Source organism: Propithecus coquereli, unplaced genomic scaffold (assembly GCF_000956105.1).
Source record: "Propithecus coquereli isolate 6110/MARCELLA unplaced genomic scaffold, Pcoq_1.0 Scaffold18, whole genome shotgun sequence".
Taxonomy (NCBI): Eukaryota; Metazoa; Chordata; class Mammalia; order Primates; family Indriidae; genus Propithecus; species Propithecus coquereli.
Genome location: NW_012142745.1, coordinates 8,884,654 through 8,907,028, shown reverse-complemented (window position 1 = coordinate 8,907,028; position 22,375 = coordinate 8,884,654). Strand labels below are relative to the sequence as shown.

The 22,375-nt window shown below is 41.6% G+C and overlaps 1 protein-coding gene across 1 annotated transcript in view; it reads left to right on the top strand.

Moving 5' to 3' along the window:
* The window catches only part of COL4A4 (collagen, type IV, alpha 4), a 105,702-nt gene that overhangs the window by 49,906 nt on the left and 33,421 nt on the right, over positions 1–22,375 (top strand). Inside the window, exons 22-33 of the mRNA XM_012642495.1 lie at positions 4,791–4,863; positions 5,873–5,979; positions 8,076–8,259; positions 9,726–9,794; positions 11,846–11,953; positions 12,458–12,676; positions 14,472–14,633; positions 16,073–16,243; positions 16,823–16,966; positions 18,821–18,928; positions 19,769–19,950; positions 21,296–21,359. Of these exons, the coding sequence (XP_012497949.1) occupies positions 4,791–4,863; positions 5,873–5,979; positions 8,076–8,259; positions 9,726–9,794; positions 11,846–11,953; positions 12,458–12,676; positions 14,472–14,633; positions 16,073–16,243; positions 16,823–16,966; positions 18,821–18,928; positions 19,769–19,950; positions 21,296–21,359 (1,591 nt within the window). The remainder of the gene's footprint in view (positions 1–4,790; positions 4,864–5,872; positions 5,980–8,075; positions 8,260–9,725; positions 9,795–11,845; positions 11,954–12,457; positions 12,677–14,471; positions 14,634–16,072; positions 16,244–16,822; positions 16,967–18,820; positions 18,929–19,768; positions 19,951–21,295; positions 21,360–22,375) is intronic.

The window sequence follows — 22,375 nt, the reverse complement described above, 5'->3', positions numbered from 1 at the left end:
GAGCCTGAAATGGAGTCAAGGAACTGGCTGCAGGTCAGGAGGGGCCACGGAGCGTGGGGCTTTGCAGGTGGGTCAGATTTGAGCTTTTGCTCTAGATGACATGGAACATCCAGGGAAGAGTTTTAAGGAGAGACATAATAGTTTTAAATGGATCGTTCACTCTGGCTGCTCTGCGGAGACCAGACCCTGGGGACAAGGGAGATTAGCTGGGATATGACGGCAGACAGATGGATGTGGTGGTGCCGGGTGTGGTGAGAGGCGGTCGGATTCTGGATATAGTTTCCAGACAGAACTGACAGGTTGGCTGTTAGATCGTACATAGGAGACAAGAAAAAGAGAAGTAAAGGACAGATCCCAGGTTTTGAGACTGAGCCGTTGGAAGAGGCAGTTGCCATGTACCGAGGTGAGGAACGCAGTTGAAGGGACAGGGTGCAGGTGAGGGAAGGGACAGCATCGCTTGGGACACTCAAGTTCGAGGCGCCTGTTAGACAAGGAGGTCGAGATGTCAAGGAGGCAGTGGGGTGGTGTCCACCTCCAGGATTCAGATGAGAGGTCCGGGCTGGAGATACAACTGTTGGCTCTGTCTGAGTTTACGTGCTGTTTAGTGCCTGAGAGCGGATGAGCTCCATCTATAAATGGTTCTCATTTGCTGAAAGTTACAAATGACCTAGGCTGAGGCACAGCCTTTTGGCTGTCTGATCCTTTAGAATGAAGTCACTGTCCACTGCGGAACCCCTCTGGAGGCTGGACACAGGCCCTCCGTCCCCTCCTTGTTAAAGAGGCTTAATCCTGGCATGGCTTGGGACCTAGCCATCAGGCCCAAAAGTACTCTGTACTATTTTTTTCCAGAAAATCTCATGAAAATAAATTTCTGATCTGAGGGCCTTAAGTGAAGGTGACGATTATGGTCTCCCAGGACCATACTTGTCACTTGTACAAAGCACACTGGCCAAGTCTACCCAACAGAAAGCTAGGTCTTTAATGCATGCATGTTGAATGAACATGGTTGCAGTTATTAAGTAGTTTGAATTTATAGTTTGCTTTTTAAATTCAACACTTTACCATAGCATTTTGTGTATGTTGCTACTGAGTCTTCTTAATGAAGATTTTAATGGCTCTAAAATATGTTTGTGGCTTCCTATTGAGTTGCCTCTTAGGGCTAACATCTTAGAGTGTGGATTGCTTGTTTATCTAGAGTTATCATGGATAAAGTTTACTTAGTTCAGTTGCTCTAGGGCTTACCACTGTGGACTGGCCGTATGTCTGATGTCTTTGTTCTCTATATGATTCCCCCCTATGCAGAGAAGTTCTCTGCATTAAATTCATAACATTGTGGTCACTGTTGGGGACTCAGATCACACGATGGGGCCCTATTAAAGGAGAGGAGAGGCCGGGCGCGGTGGCTCACACCTGTAATCCTAGCTCTCTGGGAGGCCGAGGCAGGCAGATTGTTTGAGCTCAGGAGTTCGAGACCAGCCTGAGCAAGAGCGAGACCCCGTCTCTACTAAAAATAGAAACAAATTAATCGGACAACTAAAAATATATAGAAAAAATTAGCCGGGCATGGTGGTGCATGTCTGTAGTCCCAGCTACTCGGGAGACTGAGGCAGAAGGATCGCTTGAGCCCAGGAGTTTGAGGTTGCTATGAGCTAGGATGATGCCACGGCACTCTACCCCAGACAACACAGTGAGACTCTGTCTCAAAAAAAAAATAAAGGAGAGGAGAGGAGAGGAGAGGAAAGGAAATGACAGGACAGAAGAGAGAACACAAAGGAACCACAGACTATTGGGTGCTGTCACTCTCGGGTACTCTCCCTTCTCCCTACATCTCTTCTCCTATCTGCTGGTTCCTGGCCCTGGCAGCCACAGATTGGTAGGAAAGTAAAAAACAGAAAATAGGCTTAAGTTCTTTGCAATTTTTTTCTGCAGTTAAACCAAGTCTTTGTATTCATTGCCTTAGCCTGAGAGAGCCTTTAGGATGGGGTTTCCCACCAAGGTGCTGTCATGCAAGGCACTTAGGGCCTAGGAGTAAGTGGACCCATCTTCAAATCCCATCTCTGACATTTGCGAGCTCTGCAATCTTTCTGAGCCTCAGTCCCGTCATTTATAAAATAAATATACCAACACCATCTTACAGGTTCGTCAGTAAGAATTCAGTCCAGTTATGTGTTTTGCAGGCTATAAGGTACACGCTAGTGAACAAGACGTCCAGGCATCTGCAGAGTGAACCAAAGGTCACAAACTGTCATGGGCTATATCTGACCCGCTAGAGCATTTGTCGCATCCTCAGGGTCTTCTTGTATTATTAATATGAGATCTGTGGCTTCCTTTGAGAAACTGGAAGTGTGTGTCAGGGAAGTCCTGGGGGATCCAGCCCCAACTGTGCCCACCCACTGGCTTCCCTTGGTCAGGAGAGGTGCGGCCCTTGTGGGCATCCGCGGTTGAAGACCCTGAGCTAGACCATGCGTAAAACAACTGGGACATTGCTGGCAGAGAGGAATTGTTGCTGCTGCTGGGCTTTTGTGGTTATATCAGCACAAGTGTTTGTTGATCTCAGGTTTTAGGATTGTGAAGAGTAGCTCTCAATCCCAAAGCTGCTGAGATCTTCTGCCCCAGGAATCTCTTAGGTTAAACATTTATTTCACCAGAGCCCAAGTGCTTCAAAGGCAAGACGGTCTTGTCAACGGCTGTGTCCTTAGTACTCAGGGTTATGCCAAGTCCGGTGCAGTTTCCAAAAACAGTTCAATGATGTTTTCAGTAAATGTTTCTCTAATGAAACACAGCAACAACATTGGTAATTTTTTTTCATACCGGCTGAAATAAGCCTGTGATCTTATTCTAGAACTTTAAATCCCACATCTACAGAGCACTGGAGCAATTCAGAGAACATTCCAAGCCTGCAGTGTGCTGCGTAAGAAACCACTCAGACTCCTAGGGTGGGTTCATCCTTCTGGGGTATCAAGGTCCTGTTCATTAAGCACGAGACTGTCTTCTCCTTCTGGAGAGAAGTTGGTTCAAATGCTATGTGAACCGTTTCTGTCCTGATGGTTTACCCATCGGAAGGACATTTTCTTCATCCATCTCTTAGACGGGATACTGAGTGCCATCCTCCTTGGCTGGGTCCCATTGTCACTTACGGCTTATCATATACAGTAAAAATCAGAATTAAAACAACACTCAACCTGTATAAGCACTTTATAATTTCCAAAGTTCTTCTGTCTAATTTACTGATTTCTACTAAGAAATTTGTTCCACCCTTCTTCTTGATGTCTCACATTGTCACAAACAGGTGCTGTACCAGAGTGATGTTCTTGGGAGTGCCGAGCTGTGTGTGGAGCTATGTTTTCTTTACACTGAATGGCTCCCAACCCTTTTGTAGCATTTGAGTTTTTATTCCTATTGTGTACATTTTTGGATTCACTGTTCCTGCCCAATGCTGCCATTGCGCTTATCCCTACTGGTCCTCTCCTCCCCTTCATAGCTCACGGCTTGTCGATTAGAGACCAGTGACAAAGACAGTTCAGCTGGTTTGGACACGTTGTTAGGTTGTAGGAAAAGTGAGACAAGGAAACGGCGTCTGTGTGAGCAAAACAAATGGTCTGCTGAGTCATTTTTACCTCCTTCCAGTTTCTTGTCTGTGTTTTCAATTATTGATGCCACCAGGTAAGTAACCTCAGGATATGCACGGTGTTTCTGTCATGGTATTTGATGTGATGGTTGGCCACCCTGATGTCCTGACAGGTTTTTATGTTTTGTTTGATATTCAATAATATATAACACTGAGAAAGCATGAATCAAATAGTCCAGTCTCAGAGCAATGTTGAGGCCAAAAGATGATAAGTCCATTAGCCAAAATTCGTCGTTTACTTGCTATACAAAGGAAATACCTTGACTACAGCAAAGGCCCTTATGTCCCATTCTCTTGCTCATCAACTTTCCTTAACATCACATTATTTCCATGCTTTTCTATTTTTATTTTTATTGTTATTTTTTGAGACAGGGTTTCACTCTCTCATCTGGGCTGGAGTACAGTGGCACCATCACAGCTCACAGCAACCTCAAACTTCAGGGCTCAAGCCATCCTCCTGCCTCAGCTCCCCAAGTAGCTGGGACTACAGGTGTGCACCACCCTGCCCAGCTAATTTTATTTATTTTTTTGGTAGGGATGAGGTCTCGCTATGTTGCCCAGGTTGGTTTTAAACTCCTGGCCTCAAGCAATCCTCCTATCTTGGCCTCCTAAAGTGCCGGGATTACAAACGTGAGCCACCATGCCCAACCCTCCATGCCTTTTGCATCAAAAACTTAGCCCTAAACCTCTGTCTTCAGCTCTAGTGGCTGCTCTTGTGGTTAACCCACCCTCCTCTTTTTTCTTAATTCTACATTACAAAACCCAAGATAAAAGAAAAAAAAATTTTAATTACGAATTTTTATTTGAGATAGTTGAAGACTTACAAGAGGTTGCACAGTAATTCGGAGTTCCCTTCTACCCACCCAGGTTGCACCAGTGATAACTTACGCGACCGTGGGACATTGTCGAAACCAGGAAACTGACATTGGTACATTTCTATTAACTCAGGCACAGCCCTTATTCCAATTTCACCAGCTTTTATGTGATTTTGTAAGGTAGGACCACCTTAAAAGGCAGGGAAGGGGAAAAGACCAAGAACACTAAGCCAGCATCTTTAATGAGAGATTTAGGAGGGAAGAACAGAGAGATTAGATATGCACAAATGTGAATAACTTTTGACCCCTCACAATTAATCTACTTTTTTGCTCTTATTTTCAACAAGGGAAAACCTGGTGCCTCAGGATTACCTGGCAACAAAGGAGCAAAGGGTGACACAGTTGTACCAAGAGTTAAAGGTCAGCATAACCAATCACTTAGCCCCCTGCAGTTGATGAGTGATATATGGACCATCCTCTTGCATTAATTTCCCCTGTGGCCACAGATCAATTTTTTATAATTTAGGATTGTTGAGATTGCTTAAAAAATACTCTCTGCCCTACATTGAGTCATATGACTGTTGAGGAAAACCCCTTGTTTCTTATTTGAAATATTCTTCTACTCACATATTTAAATCTTCATTGAAGCAAACTTGGATTTGAAGCGAGACTTCCTTTGGGTTGCCTGGTGTTTATTCACTGCATTACAATATCTAGTATTAGTCAAGAATATTTTAGTTGTAAGTGATAGAAACCCAGCTTGAAGTAGGTTTTTTTGAAAAACAAAACAAAAAAAATAGTAATTTATTGACTTACCTAAAAAAAAAGTGAAAGGTTGGAGGTAGGATTTGCATTGGGACCACCAGGTCCAGGCCTCCGGTGGTGCTGGGAGGCTCTCCCTGCATCTTTCATCTTCCACTGCACCGTTTGATTGCCTCTTCTCCCAACAGACTGGCTTTCTCTGGGCCACGGGGTACATGTCCCCAGGTGGCTCCAAGTTCTTACAACCAGATGTGAAGAGAGCTCTATTTTGTCAGCTCTAGTTAGAAAACCAATTTCGGAAAGGATTGATGAGTTTAGGGTATTGCCCAACCACGGACCATTCTGCCATTGACCATGGTCAGGTGTTAGAGGACCGTGTTTGGCATCACACATGCGGAGGAAGTCTGTGATTGGCGCCTCCACACACTACTTCTTGTTGGAATGGGTAACGGAACATTTCCCCAATAAAGAGGCTCAATGGGTTTGGCAATTGTCATTCTCCCCTCTGGCTTTAGCATGGTTTGTGTGACTTTGGGCAACTGAGATACCTAGAGGAAACTCTACCAACCCAGAGTCAAGGCCGTTGTCTTTGTCTTTTTTCCTCTGTATCCTTCTACTTCACCCCCCGTTGATAATAGCTTGAATATCTTTTGGTCTCTATTCCCAGGGCACAAAGGAGAAAGAGGTCCTGATGGGCCCCCAGGATTTCCAGGGCAGCCGGGTCAACATGGTCGGGATGGACATGCTGGAGAAAAGGGGGACCCAGGGCCCCCGGTATGTATAATTCTTCTCCTGTGATAGAATTTCACTTTCTTATATTATCACACAAGCATCTCTTTTCGCCTTCTTCATTCACCAAGCTGCAACTCAGTGAATGCCAACATGCTGTAAATTAGAATCACCTTTGGCCCCCTGCCACCAGAAGGTAAGTGTTAGAAAAGGTATGGCATAATTAGGTGCTCTAACATCCTCAGTGGCAGCTGAGTCACAGCAAGACTTTCTGTCCTCGACCTTTGTATCACTCTCTGGTGTTTAATTTCTTCTGGGACCCTTGTATCTTACAAATCCCCCACTGATTTTAGGTCTATTTGGTTGACTCTGTAGGGTAAGGATAGATAATTAGCTCCTGATTAGGTCCTGATAATTAGCTTCAGTTCTGTTTCCTGGGGCACATGAGGAGAAGTAGCAAGACAGGATGAACTAGTGCAAATCCACCAAACCAGCATATTAGCTGATGGAAAATCCTACCAATAAATGATATTTCTGCATATTTCAAACATGTTTTGGGTGGATGCCATGTGTAGGAAATGAAGGTCATAAGAAAAGAGTTGACGTGATTCAATGCTTAGGAACTTAAAATATCTTGGGCTTTCGAGATATTTTTGAATGTTTACAATGTCACAGAAACTGGGCTAGGTGTTTTGCTGATAACAGTAGTCTTCTTATCTTTCCAATTTTACAGTAAGGAAATGAAGGTTTAGGGTATGTTACTCAAGATTACCCGTCTATCAAGAAGGCTAAATGGGAACCTGTCTTATTCCAAAGTGCATGCTGTTTCCACCACCCGTGCTGCCTGCCACAGGCAATGGGAAGTCATTCAGAGTGTTGTGATCGGGAAGGACCATGTCCCGATTTTATACAAACCCCTTCAGACAGAATTCAAGTGAATAAAAGAGAGAGGTTTGGAAATTGGGTTAGATGGTGTTTATAGCTTTCTGTTCTTTCTGCTGGTATTAAGTATGCGAATGGTCTCTGTTTTAGGCTTGGCAATCTTTGCTTAATTAATTCTCTCACTATGTAGAAACCAATGTCACTGAGTGATAATTATCCTAATGTACTCATCTAATTGTGAAAAACCGAAGCGTGCTATAGATCAAATGGGGGAATTTCTACAGCACCCACTGGGGGGTCTTCCTAGATTCATTGAAATAGTCCAGATTCATAAGACTGTCATAGACCACATTTGGGACCAAGCCACTCAGAAGGACAGCAGACGGGCCCCTCCACTTGCCAGCAGGGCAGTATCGGGTAGTTCCTCCCATGTGCACGTCCTTGCAGCTGTTCATTCAGCTGGGGTCCAAGAAGATTAGACCCACGGATAGCAGATGTGGGACCAGCCCTGACTTGAAAGGCTCATTCCCAACAGGAGCTGTTATCTCCACAGCACAGCCTTTGGGAAACCCCCACGGGACCTGCCAGTAACAGGAGCCACCACCCAGGAGAGCTCCCACAAGGGCTTCCCACGGGTCTTCACAGTCCTTCCACACCAAATGCAAATTTTGCAACCAGGGATCAATTTTACCATAAGCAATGTTGCCTAGCAATGTAGTTGATGATCTAATTTTTATCAGGTTTCTAGAGGAATGAGCTAGACAGTTAAGGTCAAATTCTCATGCAGGAGGGGAAAGGGTTTGTTAGCCCTTTACCCACAGATGTGGAGGGTGGTAACAGTCTATCCCTGTACCTTCTATAAGAATGCAGGAAAACAATTCCATATATGTAAGAACTTACTCAATTTGTAAGCCCACCACCTCCCTAGATTTATTTATTTCTATATTTCATTATATTTTATACTAGAGAGTAGTTCTACATAAAATTTCTTATTCTGTATTTAAGGTATAACACACACATCACTTTCTGTGTTTGAGGCCTAACACATATACCCATATCATATATATGTTTATAAAGTTGTAAAATATGTATATAAAATATTAAGAGATATCTAAGTAAATTATTTTAAATTTCTTTTGCTACTGAGTAACTATCTCCTGGAATTATGGACTTTTTGCATATTTCTGTAACCTATAAAGCTGTTTGAATTCTTGGACTTTCAAAGATTGATAATTGACTCATGACATAAACATTCCCAGGGGGATCGTGAAGAAGCAGCTGCAGGCAGTAAAGGACCTCCTGGACCACCAGGCCTCCCGGGCAAAGCAGGACGTGTGGGGCCCCCAGGACTGGGATTTCCTGGGCCACCAGGAGAAAGAGGTCAACCAGGAGCTCCAGGCCGCCCAGGTGTGAGGGGACCTGATGGCTTGAAGGGTCAGAAAGGTAATTTTGCATGTTTTTGTAGCAGAATGTCAAGTGAAATCATGGAAGCTAAAGTGAGTCTCTTCTGGGCAGAGTTGTTATAGGTGTGGTATAGCAGCTAAATAAAATTCCACCTAGGTGCCGTTCAGATCTCCCAGCTTGTAAAACAAAAGCATTACAGCACAATCAATATTTTTCAACAGTCCTTCTAAGATATCTTTGTTGCTTTATTTGTTTGGCATACCAAAATCTCATTCATTTCTCAGCATGAACTTATACAATCTTACTGTATTTAAATTAAATATATGTATATATAATATACATGTATTTAATTTAAATACAATCTTACTGTATTTAAATTAAATATATGTATATATAATATACATGTATTCAAAGCACATATCGATTTTTCGTAATCTTTGGAGATAGTAAAGTGTATTTTAATAAAAAAAAACCCCTAGTATTCCATTTAAAATGTCATCGTCCATGAAAAACCACTTGTAACCATTCTAGGGAGGAAAAAAAGAAGGTATTTTAAATATATTTGACAGATATGAATCTCAAACAATAAATGACTTTCAGGATTATAGCTGAAAACTTTTAAGAAAATGACAAAAAAGGTTTAAGTTTTTTATGATATGTATATATACCTTGGGCTACATTATTGATTGTGAAGTTTTAGAATAAAATAATATCTTTGGTTCTTATTTTGACAACACAGAAAAGCAAATAACTTGGTATTTGATTAGGTGTAAGTTCATGGTTTAGAACCAAGCAAAATCTAATATCCATTTTTATTCATCTGATATGTCTTTGATTCCAGAGCATATAAAGTTATATACATTATGAGATATTATTTCTGTTTTCAAAAGAGGAACATTCAATTTTAAAAGGGGATGAGAACTCAGAGGCACAAACTTTGGAGTCTTATTTTCCTCATGGGGGATGAAAATGTATTACTGAGTCATTAGAACAATAAGAGACAGTATATTTGAAGCACCTGACCCAGGGCAGGCCCTCAAGAAATGGTAGCTGCTATTAATATCTGGCCCAGGCTCTTCATTTGCACAATTCCCCCACGTCCAAACCACGAGCCAAATCTTCTGAACTCAGCATTGGACACTGGTTGCTATTTTACGATTTATCAAAGCTTCTGATTCTGTTATGTTGGATATGCATGTAATAGATCTCTAGGGGCTTACAGATACATTATTTTTTTCTAGGTTATTGAAACTGATACTTTTTGGAATCAGTATTTTTCTTCATTATGTTTATAACTCCTCTGACAGTTGAAAGGAAGATTTCAGGACAAATCTAGAAATTCAGCATAAAAGCAATTTAAGTGATCTAATGATACTTGGGAATCTTTTTTTCCTTTGAATTCTGTATATACTATATGGAAAAATATCTTGAGTGAGTTGTTATTGAGACTCACATTGCATTGGGCTATAAGTTATGTGAATGCCACTTTTTTTTTTCCATTGCAGGTGACATAATTTCTTGTAATGTAACCTATCCTGGGAGGCCAGGCCCGCCAGGTTTTGATGGACCTCCAGGTATTATCAATGAAAAGTTACTGTCGTTTATATACTTCCCAGGATAAAAGAACTGGCAAGACAGATATACCAATAGCAAATCCTCAGACAACTATTAATAGTTAGGGCATTTTCAAAGTTACTATATGGTTTTGAGGGACTATGGGATTAGGGGAAAACCAACTTTGTAGCAATTCACAGTTGGACCTCTAGTCTACTGGTTTGAGTACACTCCTGATAGGCTTTTACAATCTTTGTGCAACAAAATTTACCTTGATTTGATCACTATCAATTAAAATGTTTGTTCGTTGAAAGTTTTTTTGTTTTGTTTTGTTTGAGACAGAGTCTTTCTCTGTCACCCCAGCTAGAGTGCAGTGGCATTATCCCAGCTCACTGCAACCTCAAACTTCAGGGCTAAAGCAATCCTCCTGCCTCGGCTGCCGAGTAGTGGGGACTACAGGTGTGCGCCACGTCACGCGCTAATTTTTTTTTTGTTTATTTTTAGTAGAGACGGGATCTTGCTCTTGCTCAGGCTGGTCTGAAACTCCTGACCTCAAGTGATCCTTGCCTCAGCCTCCTAGGGTGCTAGGATTACAGGTGTGAGCCACCATGCTCAGCCGGCTCCTTGAAAGCTTTAAAATAGTCTTTCTTCTTTTCCTGTGCCCCAAGAGTGAAAAATGATCATTTACTTAATTATCGTAAGTTTTATTCTATTGTACCTTGCCAGATAACCAACTTATGGCTAGAAACTTTCCAAAAAATGCCTGCACTTCCATTCAACAGCTTCATTTGAATCAATCACTTGTTTTTAGATGAATTAAACTCAAAATCGATATAAGGGATTTTTGCCTAATTATTTTTTTATTTCTTCAGAGTTCACTTAAATTGACTTATTAAACACTAGGATGGCTATTAAAGGTGACCTTTCTTGTCCCACAAGGCTACAAAAAATATTTAAAGGTTGAATGATGAATGACTATTATTATCTTCTCTAACCATTAAATTTCATGGCAATAATGTGTGTAAACAACCTCAAACTGCCAGTGGGCTGCAACAGCCAACATTTATTTTCTTTCAGAGGAGCCTGCAGGTTGGTTGGGGTTAAGCTTATTTAATATGTCTTCCACTCATTGGCTTGGTCCCTGGCTCCGGGTTAGGTTCAGGGCTGTAGCATGTGTCTCATTGCAGGGCTCTTCTCATGGGATTGCAGAGATGCCAGAGTGCAGGTTCAGCTCACAGGCTCCCTTCACACTCTGATTGCATCATGGTCATCAGTATCCCATTGGCTAAAGCAAATCACATGACCAGATCAAAGGGCGGTGATGGACACTCCTTACAGTACAAGGCAATGGCAAGAGTGTGGAAGCATAATTCTGTATCAGCATAGTGAAGAGTCACTGGTTGACTAATTGAATGTTCATTTTCACTTTTACTGGGACCTGGTCATAGATGGATTTAAAAAAAGTTTGATTATTTTCAGCAGCTGTAGCCTTGAGAGAAGTGAATACTCAAACTTTAAGTCGGCAGTTGTATCTTATTCAAAGTCCATGATTTATGTGTTTTAGCTAAGATAATGCCTAATAGGAAATCACAGAAGTTTTAAAATAAAATCTCAATTCCTTTTGCAGGTGCTTTTTTGTCAATACTTCATTTAAAAGCAAATGCAGTAAGATACAGGGAAATAGATTTTGGCCTTTAATCTGTTGCTTTCTCATCAGAGTAGACACTGACCACCACCCTTGTCCTCCTATAAGGATGGACTATGCTTGCATATTTGTGTTTGAGACCTAGCTTGGGAAGATACCAAAAAAGCATCTGAATGGAGGTGTAAGTTCCAAAGGCTATCAGGAAGAATCCTTTACAGTATGGTTTCTTAACAAAACCACACTCTATAAAACTTATTTGGAACATATGACCCATAAAATGATTCTGTAAGCCAGGATAGGCAATATCTTTATTTCCATAAAGCAGAAATATTCTGAAAGGACTTAAATAGACTTTTTAAAAAAACCTCTTTTTGTTATTTAATTTGTGTTTTATTGAGGCAGTGTTTTATTGTTGCTCTCATTTAGGTCCAAAGGGATTTCCAGGTCCCTGGGGTGCTCCTGGGCCGAGGGGTTCGGATGGGCAAAAAGGGCGGCGTGGTAAACCAGGAACATCAGAGATACCGGGTCCACCTGGTAAATGAAGTGTGTTTTTCCTGCTTTGGAAGTGTCTAGCACAAACTTTTGAATATTTCTAAAAATGATGACTTTTATAAGGAAATGGCCCAGAGATCTCTACCTAATGGGGAAATGGTTTTTCCTGATACGTTAGACTTTTAGCTGTATTGTGATAACTTTTAGATTATGATAATTTTATAACATGCCAGGGTTCCTTCTAGCTCAAAGCATGAATTGTATGCTATTCTTTGTCTATTGTGTTGTTGAAACTGATCAATCCAGCCAGAATGTTTGCCAGAGAATGCAAACAATTAGGGGAACCTTATGGGCTTATAGGAAACAGAAAGTTACAATTTATCTCCTACAAAAGGTAGAAAAAAACATTACCTATTAAGCTGCTCTTAATTTTAGTAAGTACCCCTGTATTTTTTGGAAATGTGTTTTTGTCAAAGTAATAGTCATTTACACTGGTTCTATACTTGTATATATGATAATTTAAAATATTTTTTTGTTGTTAAATAGGTTTTCGTGGTGACACGGGAGATCCAGGTTTTGGAGGTGAAAGGGGGTCCTCCCCTAGGGGGCCTCCAGGCCCTCCCGGGTCACCTGGAGTGGATGGCCAGAAAGGAATCCCAGGAGACCCTGCATTCGGTCACCCAGGACCCGCTGGAAAGAGGGGTCTTTCGGGAGTGCCGGGGACAAAAGGATCCAAAGGCGATCTAGGATGGCCAGGGGCTGAAGGTATGAAGACTCTTTTGGTCCATAAAGCCCACTTAGTTTTAGAACAGGTCACTGAGAATGTTTACACTATTTGGTTTAGGTGTATAGAATATAGAAATTTCACCCAAGTGTTTTCCCTCATATAGGGACCCTGGTTACATTTCAAATAATCTGAATCCCCAGTGTTGCCTTTGCATTTGTTGGTCTGTCTGCTTTTGTGTTAGCGCCACAAAACGCCAAAAGCAGGGACTGTATAACCTGTCCACGGCTGTCGCCAGGTTGAAGATGGAGAGGACAGACTGTAGGAGGGAGAGCAGTGCAGCTCAGAGGCCAGGGCAGTGTGGGCTGGGGTCCAGGAAGGCTCCGTGGGAGAGCTGGGCATGAGCTGAGCCCTGGTGGGCAAACTGTCTTTGGACAGGTAACAGAGTAGAGGGATTTTCATTCCAGCAGGGGTAGCAGGCAGGGTAGCAACAACTCAAGATGGGAAGGTGGCTGGTTACTGACACCAATTCATGCTCTTTTCTGAAATCACTAAGGATTCTTCGGGATCCATAGTGGAGTTTTTCAGATCTTAATGTACTTAAAAATAACCCTGCGCGGGGAGAGGTTATCATTAAAATGATAGTCTTTAGGACCCTAGACTCAGGAATTCTGATTCTTTACATCTGCAGTGGGGCCAGCATTATGAATGCAACTGAGCCCCTGGATGATGGTGATCAAGATGTTACCACAGACCGGATGTTTGCACACACTATCCTGGCTCTTTCATAATGGTGGACAAGCCAGGATTTATTAGGTATCGGCTGGAGTACGTTAGTACAGGGGACATGGAGGGGAAAAGGGGAATTAGCCACTATCTTTGCTCTCAAGGAGCTTGCATGGTAGTTTGTAGGTCAAAATAGTCACATACAAAGAAACGATTAGTTGGAAAGCAACATTATGTGAGTCAGTAAAAATAATTTTGACCTAGTAAACCCACTATCTCACTTGTGAAAAATGTATCTAAAGGAAGTGTTCAACCGAAGAAGGTTACGGATATGAAAATACTCTTGTAGTATTATCCACAGCAGAGGTAATAATTGGAAACAGCAAAGAGAGATAAGAAATACAGACACACACACACACACACACACACACACACACACGCACACATGCATGCACTCAAAAGAATACTATTCAACTATTAGCAATTAACATCGTATTTGTAAAGACTACAACAAAATGGAAAACATTTGAAGATTACTTTGCAATCTGAAGTAACCCAACATCTGAATGTGCGCTGTGATTACTATTTTTAAATGTAAACATATGGACCAAAATACAAAGAAAACATAGGAAAATAAAGTAGACTTTTGGGTTAGGGTGTGGAATTATGGCTGATTTATTTTTCTTTCTTAAGATTATGACACTGTCTCTCCAATAAATAGAAATTTGAGAGTGCAAGTGATAAAATCTCTTATAACATGCAAATTCATACAGTGTGAACTGGTTTGTAAGTATTGTAGAAATTTGGCCTGCTGCAAAGTTAGGGGTTAATTAAAATCAGGAAGAGCCAAGTGGTTTCTTATTTGCATAGGCAACTTCTTTGTAGTCCACATAACCTTATCCAGTAACTCACTTAGCAATCTGTGGTTTTTCCACTCATGTGGTGCTCACTACATCTGTGATAAGAAAATCCATTCAGAGACTTCACCCATTTGAGCACTATTCAGGATCAAAATGTTAACTTCCAGTATTGAGATGCATGAACAATATGTTGTAGGCCGTTTGTATGGTTTTGTGCCATGAATGTCATGGATACACTGTATCATTTCAGGGGCAGCTGGTGTTCCTGGATTCCCAGGTCTCAAAGGTCCCAGAGGCAGAGAGGGGAGTCCTGGGTTTCCAGGTATCCCAGGTCCACCTGGCCATTCCTGTGAAATAGGCGCTCCAGGGATACCAGGGCAACCAGGACGCCCTGGGGCTCGAGGTAGTCCAGGTAAGTGTCAGCAGGTGTCAAACCATGAAAGCTCTCGGGTTTACCCTACTTACAAATCAATAAGCTCACCTCTTGCTCTTTTATGGATGTTGGCAGAAGCAAGAGTCCTGGGTCAGAGACAGAGAACTTTATTACTCATGAGTTTTATGCTGGTTTGCATCATTTCCTCACGTCACCTGAGTCCCATGGGGCCATGTAAGTGGAGCTAGCTGGACACCACACACACAGTTGGTTGCATCATCCGAGAGGAGCCCTGAGCCTGGGAGCTACTGCTTTAGAGTAGCTTGTGAGAAAGCCTGATTTTTGTATTGGGGGAAGTTCTATACCATCTGCCAAGGTTGCTTGCTACAAACATAACCTTGAGAAATTGTTGCCCAGGTAAAGAGCATCAAGCTCGCATTCTTGGTATACTCAGTGAGACACATAGGAGTATGAGAGGCCGATGAAGGCATGGCTCCCAGCACAAGCTGCTGAGGGGCTGTCTTAGTCCATTCGGGCTGCTATAACAATATACCTTACACTGGGTAATTCGTAAGCAACAGAAATTTATTTTTCACAGTTAGGAGGCTAGAAAGTCCAAGATCAAGACAGCAGCAGATTTGGTGTCTGGTGAGGACTTGTTCCTTATAAATGGCACCTTCTGTCCTTGCATGGCAAAAGGAGCAAACAGCTCTTTCATTGTTCTTTTATGAAGTCATTAATCTTATTCATAATCTTACTTATAAAAGCCCCACCTTTTAATACTACCACATTAGCGATTAAGTTTTAATTTATGAATTTTGAGGGGTTGCTTGAGACCCTAAGGTCTATTTCCAATATGATCTTCATTCCACTATTCAGATAGTCGACTCTGTTGTTTAAATTTTATTGCTTTTATCTAAATGTAGAAATACGCCCACTTGAAAAATTAGAACAAGTTTGGGGCAAAACTTGCCCCTGCAGCCATATTTCCAGCACCAATGATACCAGATGATGTTGCTCTAGTTTCTACAATTCTCTCGTCACATGTGATGGCCTGACTGAAGTTCACTGAGCCAAAGCTTCAGGAAACGCCTGGAAAGTTTTTTTCTATTAGTCCCCCAACCCTTCCCTCTGCAAGAGTAAATACAAATAAAATTTTTGTTATTCATCCCTATTTTCCATTTAAAAATTCTTCATAATCCTTGAAAAACAACTCAAGAACATAGAAAAAAATTCTTCATAATATTCATTCATCCCTACTGGGAAATATTTATTCAACTGATCTGCTCTTCTTTTTATAGCATCCAGAAAAATGTATTCTTAGACTGATGGAAAGTTGCTACTGTCATTTTAGCTGATAGATACTGTTTTGCTTTTGTTTAACACATCATTGAAGCTACTGTGAGTACTCTTTTCCTGCCTGTGTGTGAAGCCAGTGTTGAGCCTTCACACACGGTTGTCACTGTGGTTTGCCTCAGGTGCCCCGGGTTGGAAAGGACAGCCAGGAGACATGGGGCCCCCTGGACCAGCTGGAATGAAGGGTCTCCCTGGACTCCCGGGACTGACAGGGGCAGGTGGACTCGCGGGACCCCCAGGAATCCCAGGCCCCTTTGGGGATGACGGACTCCCTGGTCTTCCGGGCCCGAAGGGTAGGTAGTGCTTTTCCGTTATTTCCTCCCATTTTATAAACTTGGAATCCAGTGCCTGTTGCCATGACTGTACTAATAGAGATTGCTGTTGCCTGACTTTGTCCTTCCTTTGACGACATCTCCCTTCTTCCTGTCCTCTGCATTGCTATTTCCAGTGGCAGAATGTTTTAGTGTAGATTAGTAGGAAAAGGGGGTCGAGGGTGTTAGGTCCACAGAACCCATAAACACTTCAACTCAAAGGACCAGGTAGCACTGATAAAGTCCTGAGGTCTGGGGTAACACATTTCACTTTGGGTGGCCCCCCTCATCCCCACTCCTGTCCTCTTAAAGCACTTTGGGATCAGGACCCAGATACATAAGCGCCTCACTTCAGGTCTGTAGGGTAGGAAACTGAGGACTGGGCAGCAGAGCATAGCTGCTAAATGCAGTGAGGTTGACAACTCTTGTTTACTTTCAATATAAACTCGGAGTTAGGTGGGAGTTTGCCTCTCTGAGTAAACTACAAGGAACATCGAAGATATAAAAACCACACTAGCCCTTAAAATGTTTTCCTAAAAATTCATGTTCTCATTTCACCAGGACCCCGGGGGCTGCCTGGTTTCCCGGGTTTTCCAGGAGAGAGAGGAAAGCCTGGCATGGAGGGACAAGCTGGCAGAAAGGGAGAACTCGGAGAGAAGGGCTATCCTGGCCTCCCGGGAGAGCAGGGAGTGAGAGGTGCCAAAGGTAAGGAACAGCACAGCGATGCAACATGCGTTTGTTTTCGGTATTTGATCAGAACCCCAAAATGAAATGGGACTATTCTGCAGCTTGGACTCCTCTTCCTTTTAGTTATATGATGTTTGTTTCAGAATTTTAAGCAAAGTTAATTTTCCTTACCTCTCAATCTTATTATATATAACTATAGTAAATGAATTATTTTATTAATAGAAAAAAATTAATGAGCAGTACTTACTCAATGCATTGACTCATAGCTTTCGGATTTTGGAGAACTTTCTCTATTGTCAGGAAGCGGGTACAGGCAGGTCTTCTGTCCCCCAGACTGTTTCAATTAGAACAGGGGCTGGTAACCTTTTTCTGTAAAAAGCCTGATAATAACTGTTTCGGCCTTGGCAGGCCATCTGGTCTCCATCACAACTAGTCAACTTGGCTTTTATAGCATGAAAGCAGCCATAGACAACTCATAAATAAACAGAAAATTAAAAATTTCAACAAAATTTTATTTATGAATGCTAAAATCTGAATTCCATATAATTTTCATGCCACCAAATATTATCTGGTTTTGAGTTTCCCTCCAACCATTTAAAAGTGTAAAAACCACTCATATCTCGTGGGCTGTACAAAAACTGGCAGCAGGAGGGATCCGGCCTGCAGGCTGTAGTTTGCAACCTCGGAACTACAAGGAATCGACTTCCCTCTGGGCCATGAGCTGTGTTTCCCACAAGCTTCATTTAAAGGAAGAGTTTTCATCACTATAAAAAAATAGAAGTTTCAAGACCACTGCTTTAGATGTTCCTTGGCCATCCCTGCTAAATGCTTACTTTTAGCCCTTAGCCCTGAGGCTGCTGTGGGTGAAGGTAACATTTCATTTCCAGCGTTGAGAAGAAATATTTGACAATTTCTAGAAACAAGGATTTTGCCTGTAAAGCCTTTTGGGCAAATAGCCTAATATTTAATTCAAATTACCTTTTCTTCTTAGTTGAATGATTCTACTATTATGTTTTGCTTTACTAGCTTGTAAATTATTTATGTAGAATCAAAGAATAAGAGTCACTCTTTGCTAGCTTAGATAAGTGATGTTTGTTTGCTGTGTTATTATGCTACTAGACAATTACTCCACTAAAAATTAAAAATTGGATTAATGCCAGTGATGTGCTAGTAAACCAGTTCTTTGAAATCTAAAAAGAAAAAAAGAAAAAGAAAGGCCCTGTTTGTAATGTTTGCTGATTGCTGTGGTGTAAACACTCCCACCACGGCTGATTTACCGTTAGCAAGGTTAGTAACTGGCTCATAAAATTCTTGAATTGTTAATAATCGGCTCTCGCCAAGCTGGAATGAGCTCACCCCAACACACTGCTACAGCTGGACTGTGTTTATGAAATCAGGCAGAAACAGTCACGCTTTCTACCTTTTGGAAGTCTCCGTGTGGGGAACCATGTTGAGATAAGTGTAAGGAAAGGAAGGAGAGGGTGGCTAGGAAGGGGAAGACGTGGAACTGGAAATGTGAGATGGGCAATTGAAGTTTTACAGGATAAGGAGACATTTTTGTAGACTGGAACTTTTCAAACCTGTCTTAACTCACTGAAGATTCTGCCAAGTTTGGTTGAATGTGGCAAACATTCGCCAAGCACTCACGGAACACCAGACTTTGTGGCTGGACAAGTGGGGACAGGAATGTAAAAGGCATGGTCCTTCCTTTAGGAAATCAGTCAATAATCTTGATGTTGTGCGATCTATAAACATGAATACAGCTTAGGAGGTCAAATGGGGATTTGTAAACTGGAAGTGAAGTGTGAGAACAGACGAATTCCGTGTGCCGCGCTGTTCTTTGTTTTGTTCTCACATAATTAATATCCAAAGGATCGAGAGGACCTCCCGGAGATGAAGGAGAGATGGCTATTATTTCCAAAAAGGGGAAACCCGGGGAAACTGGACCTCCTGGAGATGATGGGCTCCCAGGAGAAAGAGGTAAGCATTTATGATTTTTATGTCTATCAAGTTACGTTGACATCTTTTCAGCTCATTCAAGCAATCGTATGTATTAGGCAACTTTCCCAACAACACTGAGATTAGGAAAGGTCATTTTTAGATGTAAATGAACCATTAATGAATGTGGTACATTTTCTTTTTTTTGCTTTTCTATGATAAAACTTAGCTGAGGTTTATATGTATTTATAGATTTGGATATTCCAAACTAGGATCAGCTTGAGCTGTACATAAAATACTGGCTCCAGGTTTAAAGTATCTGTTTTTGGTAGTTGGTTTTAAAGTGACTAGCACAGTAAGTGTCCAAGTCATTTTGACCAGTGCCTCTCCAACTTCAATGTGCGTGTGAATCCCCTCGGGGTCTTGTGAAGCAGCAGGTCTGGGCAGCCACAAGCGCCCCCGAGCCGTCCCGCTGGTCCACGGAAACATTCCATAGCAAGGATTTTGAACCACCACACTTGTGTTCTCCCCCAAGTTCAGACTTAATCTGTAGGTGGCCTGGGTTCTTGTCTTAGCTCTCCCCTTAATTAGTTCTTAGGGGACAAATGTTTTAACTTCTCTGGGCAAGGTTTTCCTTGTTTGTAAAATGAATGTGTTGAAGCAAGTGCTCCTATATGCTCCCTCCGACCACTGGTAGTTGTGAATATATTCGTGGGCAGCTTCCTTGAAGCCAGAGACCGCTGTGAAGCAGCTGAGAGCAGGAATCAGAATTCCCGATGCCTTTGGTTTCATCTCCTAAAAGTAGGACCAAGTTCCTCGGCTTGCCTATTGCCTAGCTCGAGATTTCTGCAAAGTGATTAGTAACACTTCCAACCTCATCAGGTGTTAGAGGAAGTCCCGGTATGCAAGGAAGAAGAGGAGAGCCGGGAAGGTCTGGACCACCTGGATTCCACAGGGGAGAACCTGGTAGACACGGGCAGCCAGGGCATCCCGGGCCCCCAGGCCCCCCAGGCTCACCTGGGATAAGAGGCATCACTGGTTTTCCGGGATTTCCAGGTGACCAGGTAAGGGGCTACTGCTTTGTGAGCGAAGAAATAATAAAACCTTTCTGCTCTTAGGCTGTCCATGAGGAGTCATAATTTGTGTGTATAGCGTTGCTCTTTCACTGACTTTTAAAATGCAAGGGGTAGCACAAGGGAAGAAGGCAGTCTTCTAGAAGGTCGTGATGTAACTGAAGTTTCTGGTAGTGCTCTTGCTCGGTTCCCCTAGCATAGATGACCTAACACAGACGACTGCATCATAATCCACATACCCCAGCCTGGCTTAAACAGCTCTGTACAGACTTGCTTCCTGTCTGCTGGTTTACTGGAATGAAAAGTAATCTTGAAAAATCACTCAAATTCTGTTTTCTAAGCCTTCCTATCCAATTTCAGATATCACAGATTTTTTAAAAAAAATCATTATGGGTACACAATAGTTGTATATCTTTATAGGGTACATGTGATGTTTTGATACAAGCATATAATGCAATTGAATCAAATCAGGGTGATTGGGGAATCCATCACCTCAGGCATTTATCATTTCTTTGTGTTATGAACTTTCCAGTTCCATTCTTTTAGTTATTTGAAAGTATACCCTAACTTATTGTTGATTATTGTCACTTTCTTGTGCTATCAAATTTGTTCATTCTATCTATCTAATTATATTTTTATACCCATTAACCATCCCCACTTTATCCGCTCCTGCTCCACCCTACCACCTTTCCCATAATTCTATTCTCTGTCTCCATGAAATCAATTGTTTTTAATATTTAGCTCCCACATATAAGTGAGAACATGTGAGATTTGTCTTTCTGTGCTTGGCTTATTTCCCTTAACATAATATTCTCCTGTTCCATCCACAAATATCACAGATTTTACTTTAAATATATTTGGTCTTCACAATCATGAGTAAAATACCCCTTGAGAAGCCAGGAGGTATTAATACAATAAATGTAGTAGCCTACATTATACTTTTGGAAAATGTATAATATAATGCACTATCCATCTTTTGGAATAAAATGGATTTCTAAAGTCCTTAGTATGATATGACTTCTAATAATATTTTATTTAGATCAACTTGTTCATTCCAAATTTTAAATTCAAGTAATGTAATACAATTACTGTTTTGAAACCAAATATAGAGAATGGGATGTTACCTGTTGCTACTGATAGCTCTAATTATGGGATTTTATCAACTTTTAAAAACTAGACATGTGTAGTAGGATGCTTGCAATGTATTTCAATTTTAATTACCACTGCGAATTCTAAAAACCAAATTGGTTATAGAAAGTTGTAACTGGATCATGTCATGCATGTGCCATTTGTATTTGAAATCTGATTAAAGTCTTCTGTTTCATTAAATTGTCAGGGTGAGCCAGGTTCTCCAGGCCCCCCTGGATTTTCGGGAATTGATGGAGCAAGAGGACCTAAAGGTATGGTTTGGAAATGCAGCAGCCATCTGTCAAATTTATAGTCCTGGATGTTTATAACATTGTGAGCACACATCTTTTGCATGACAAGCAAAGCACATCAAAGAAATTGGACATCCAAGGGGCTCTTCTTAGACTCTACTAGACAGTCAAACACTCAAGACCCATTTGGTTCACATTTGTCACTCAGATCCAGGGGCTCCACATAGAAAACAGCATGCCTGCAGGTTCATCAGGTCTTCATCCTCAGTGGGAGTCCTAGCAGCCATCCATGGAGTGACCACAGCCCCTCAAGTAACAGCTCCAGTGCAAGGAGACTCGAACCACATCCGTGGGCAGTATCCACCTTGGCTTAGAAACTCCATGTCCCACGGGAGCCTGTAACACTTCTAAGGACTCCATAGGTACAGCTTTTAGAGTCCCAGTTACAAGAATCACAGGACACAGAGGCCAAAGCCATGACTTCCTACCTGGTGTTAAGAGTTCACTTAAGAATTCCCAAGCAAGATGTCATTTACAATTGCCTTATTTTTACCATAGGCCAGATCATAAAAATTTTCAGCTCTGTGGGCTATATGATCTCAGTCACAACTACTCAATTATGTTGTTGTAGCATGAAAGCAGTCATAGACAATATAAACAAAGTGGTGTGGCTGTGTTCCAGTAAAACTTTATTTATAAAATAGGCTGCAAACTGTCTTGTACCAAAACAATGTTGTTGCCTTATAACACAACGGATATTCTACCCTTATCAGGTTTTCAGGGAAACAGAAAGTTAACCCAAGGTCAAAAATGTCCTCAGAAAAAGAAAAGTTTCATTAACGCTTTATCCAGACAAACAAACAAACAAACAAAAATCAGAATATATTAAATTACAATGTTTGCATAAACCTTTTAATATTTTCACTATCTTGCTATACCATTGGGTTAATATTTTTCTTTAAATCTACTTTAAAATGATTCACCTTTTTAACCTTAGCTTTAACTATGCTGTCTGTTAATTCATAGGTTTAATGTGC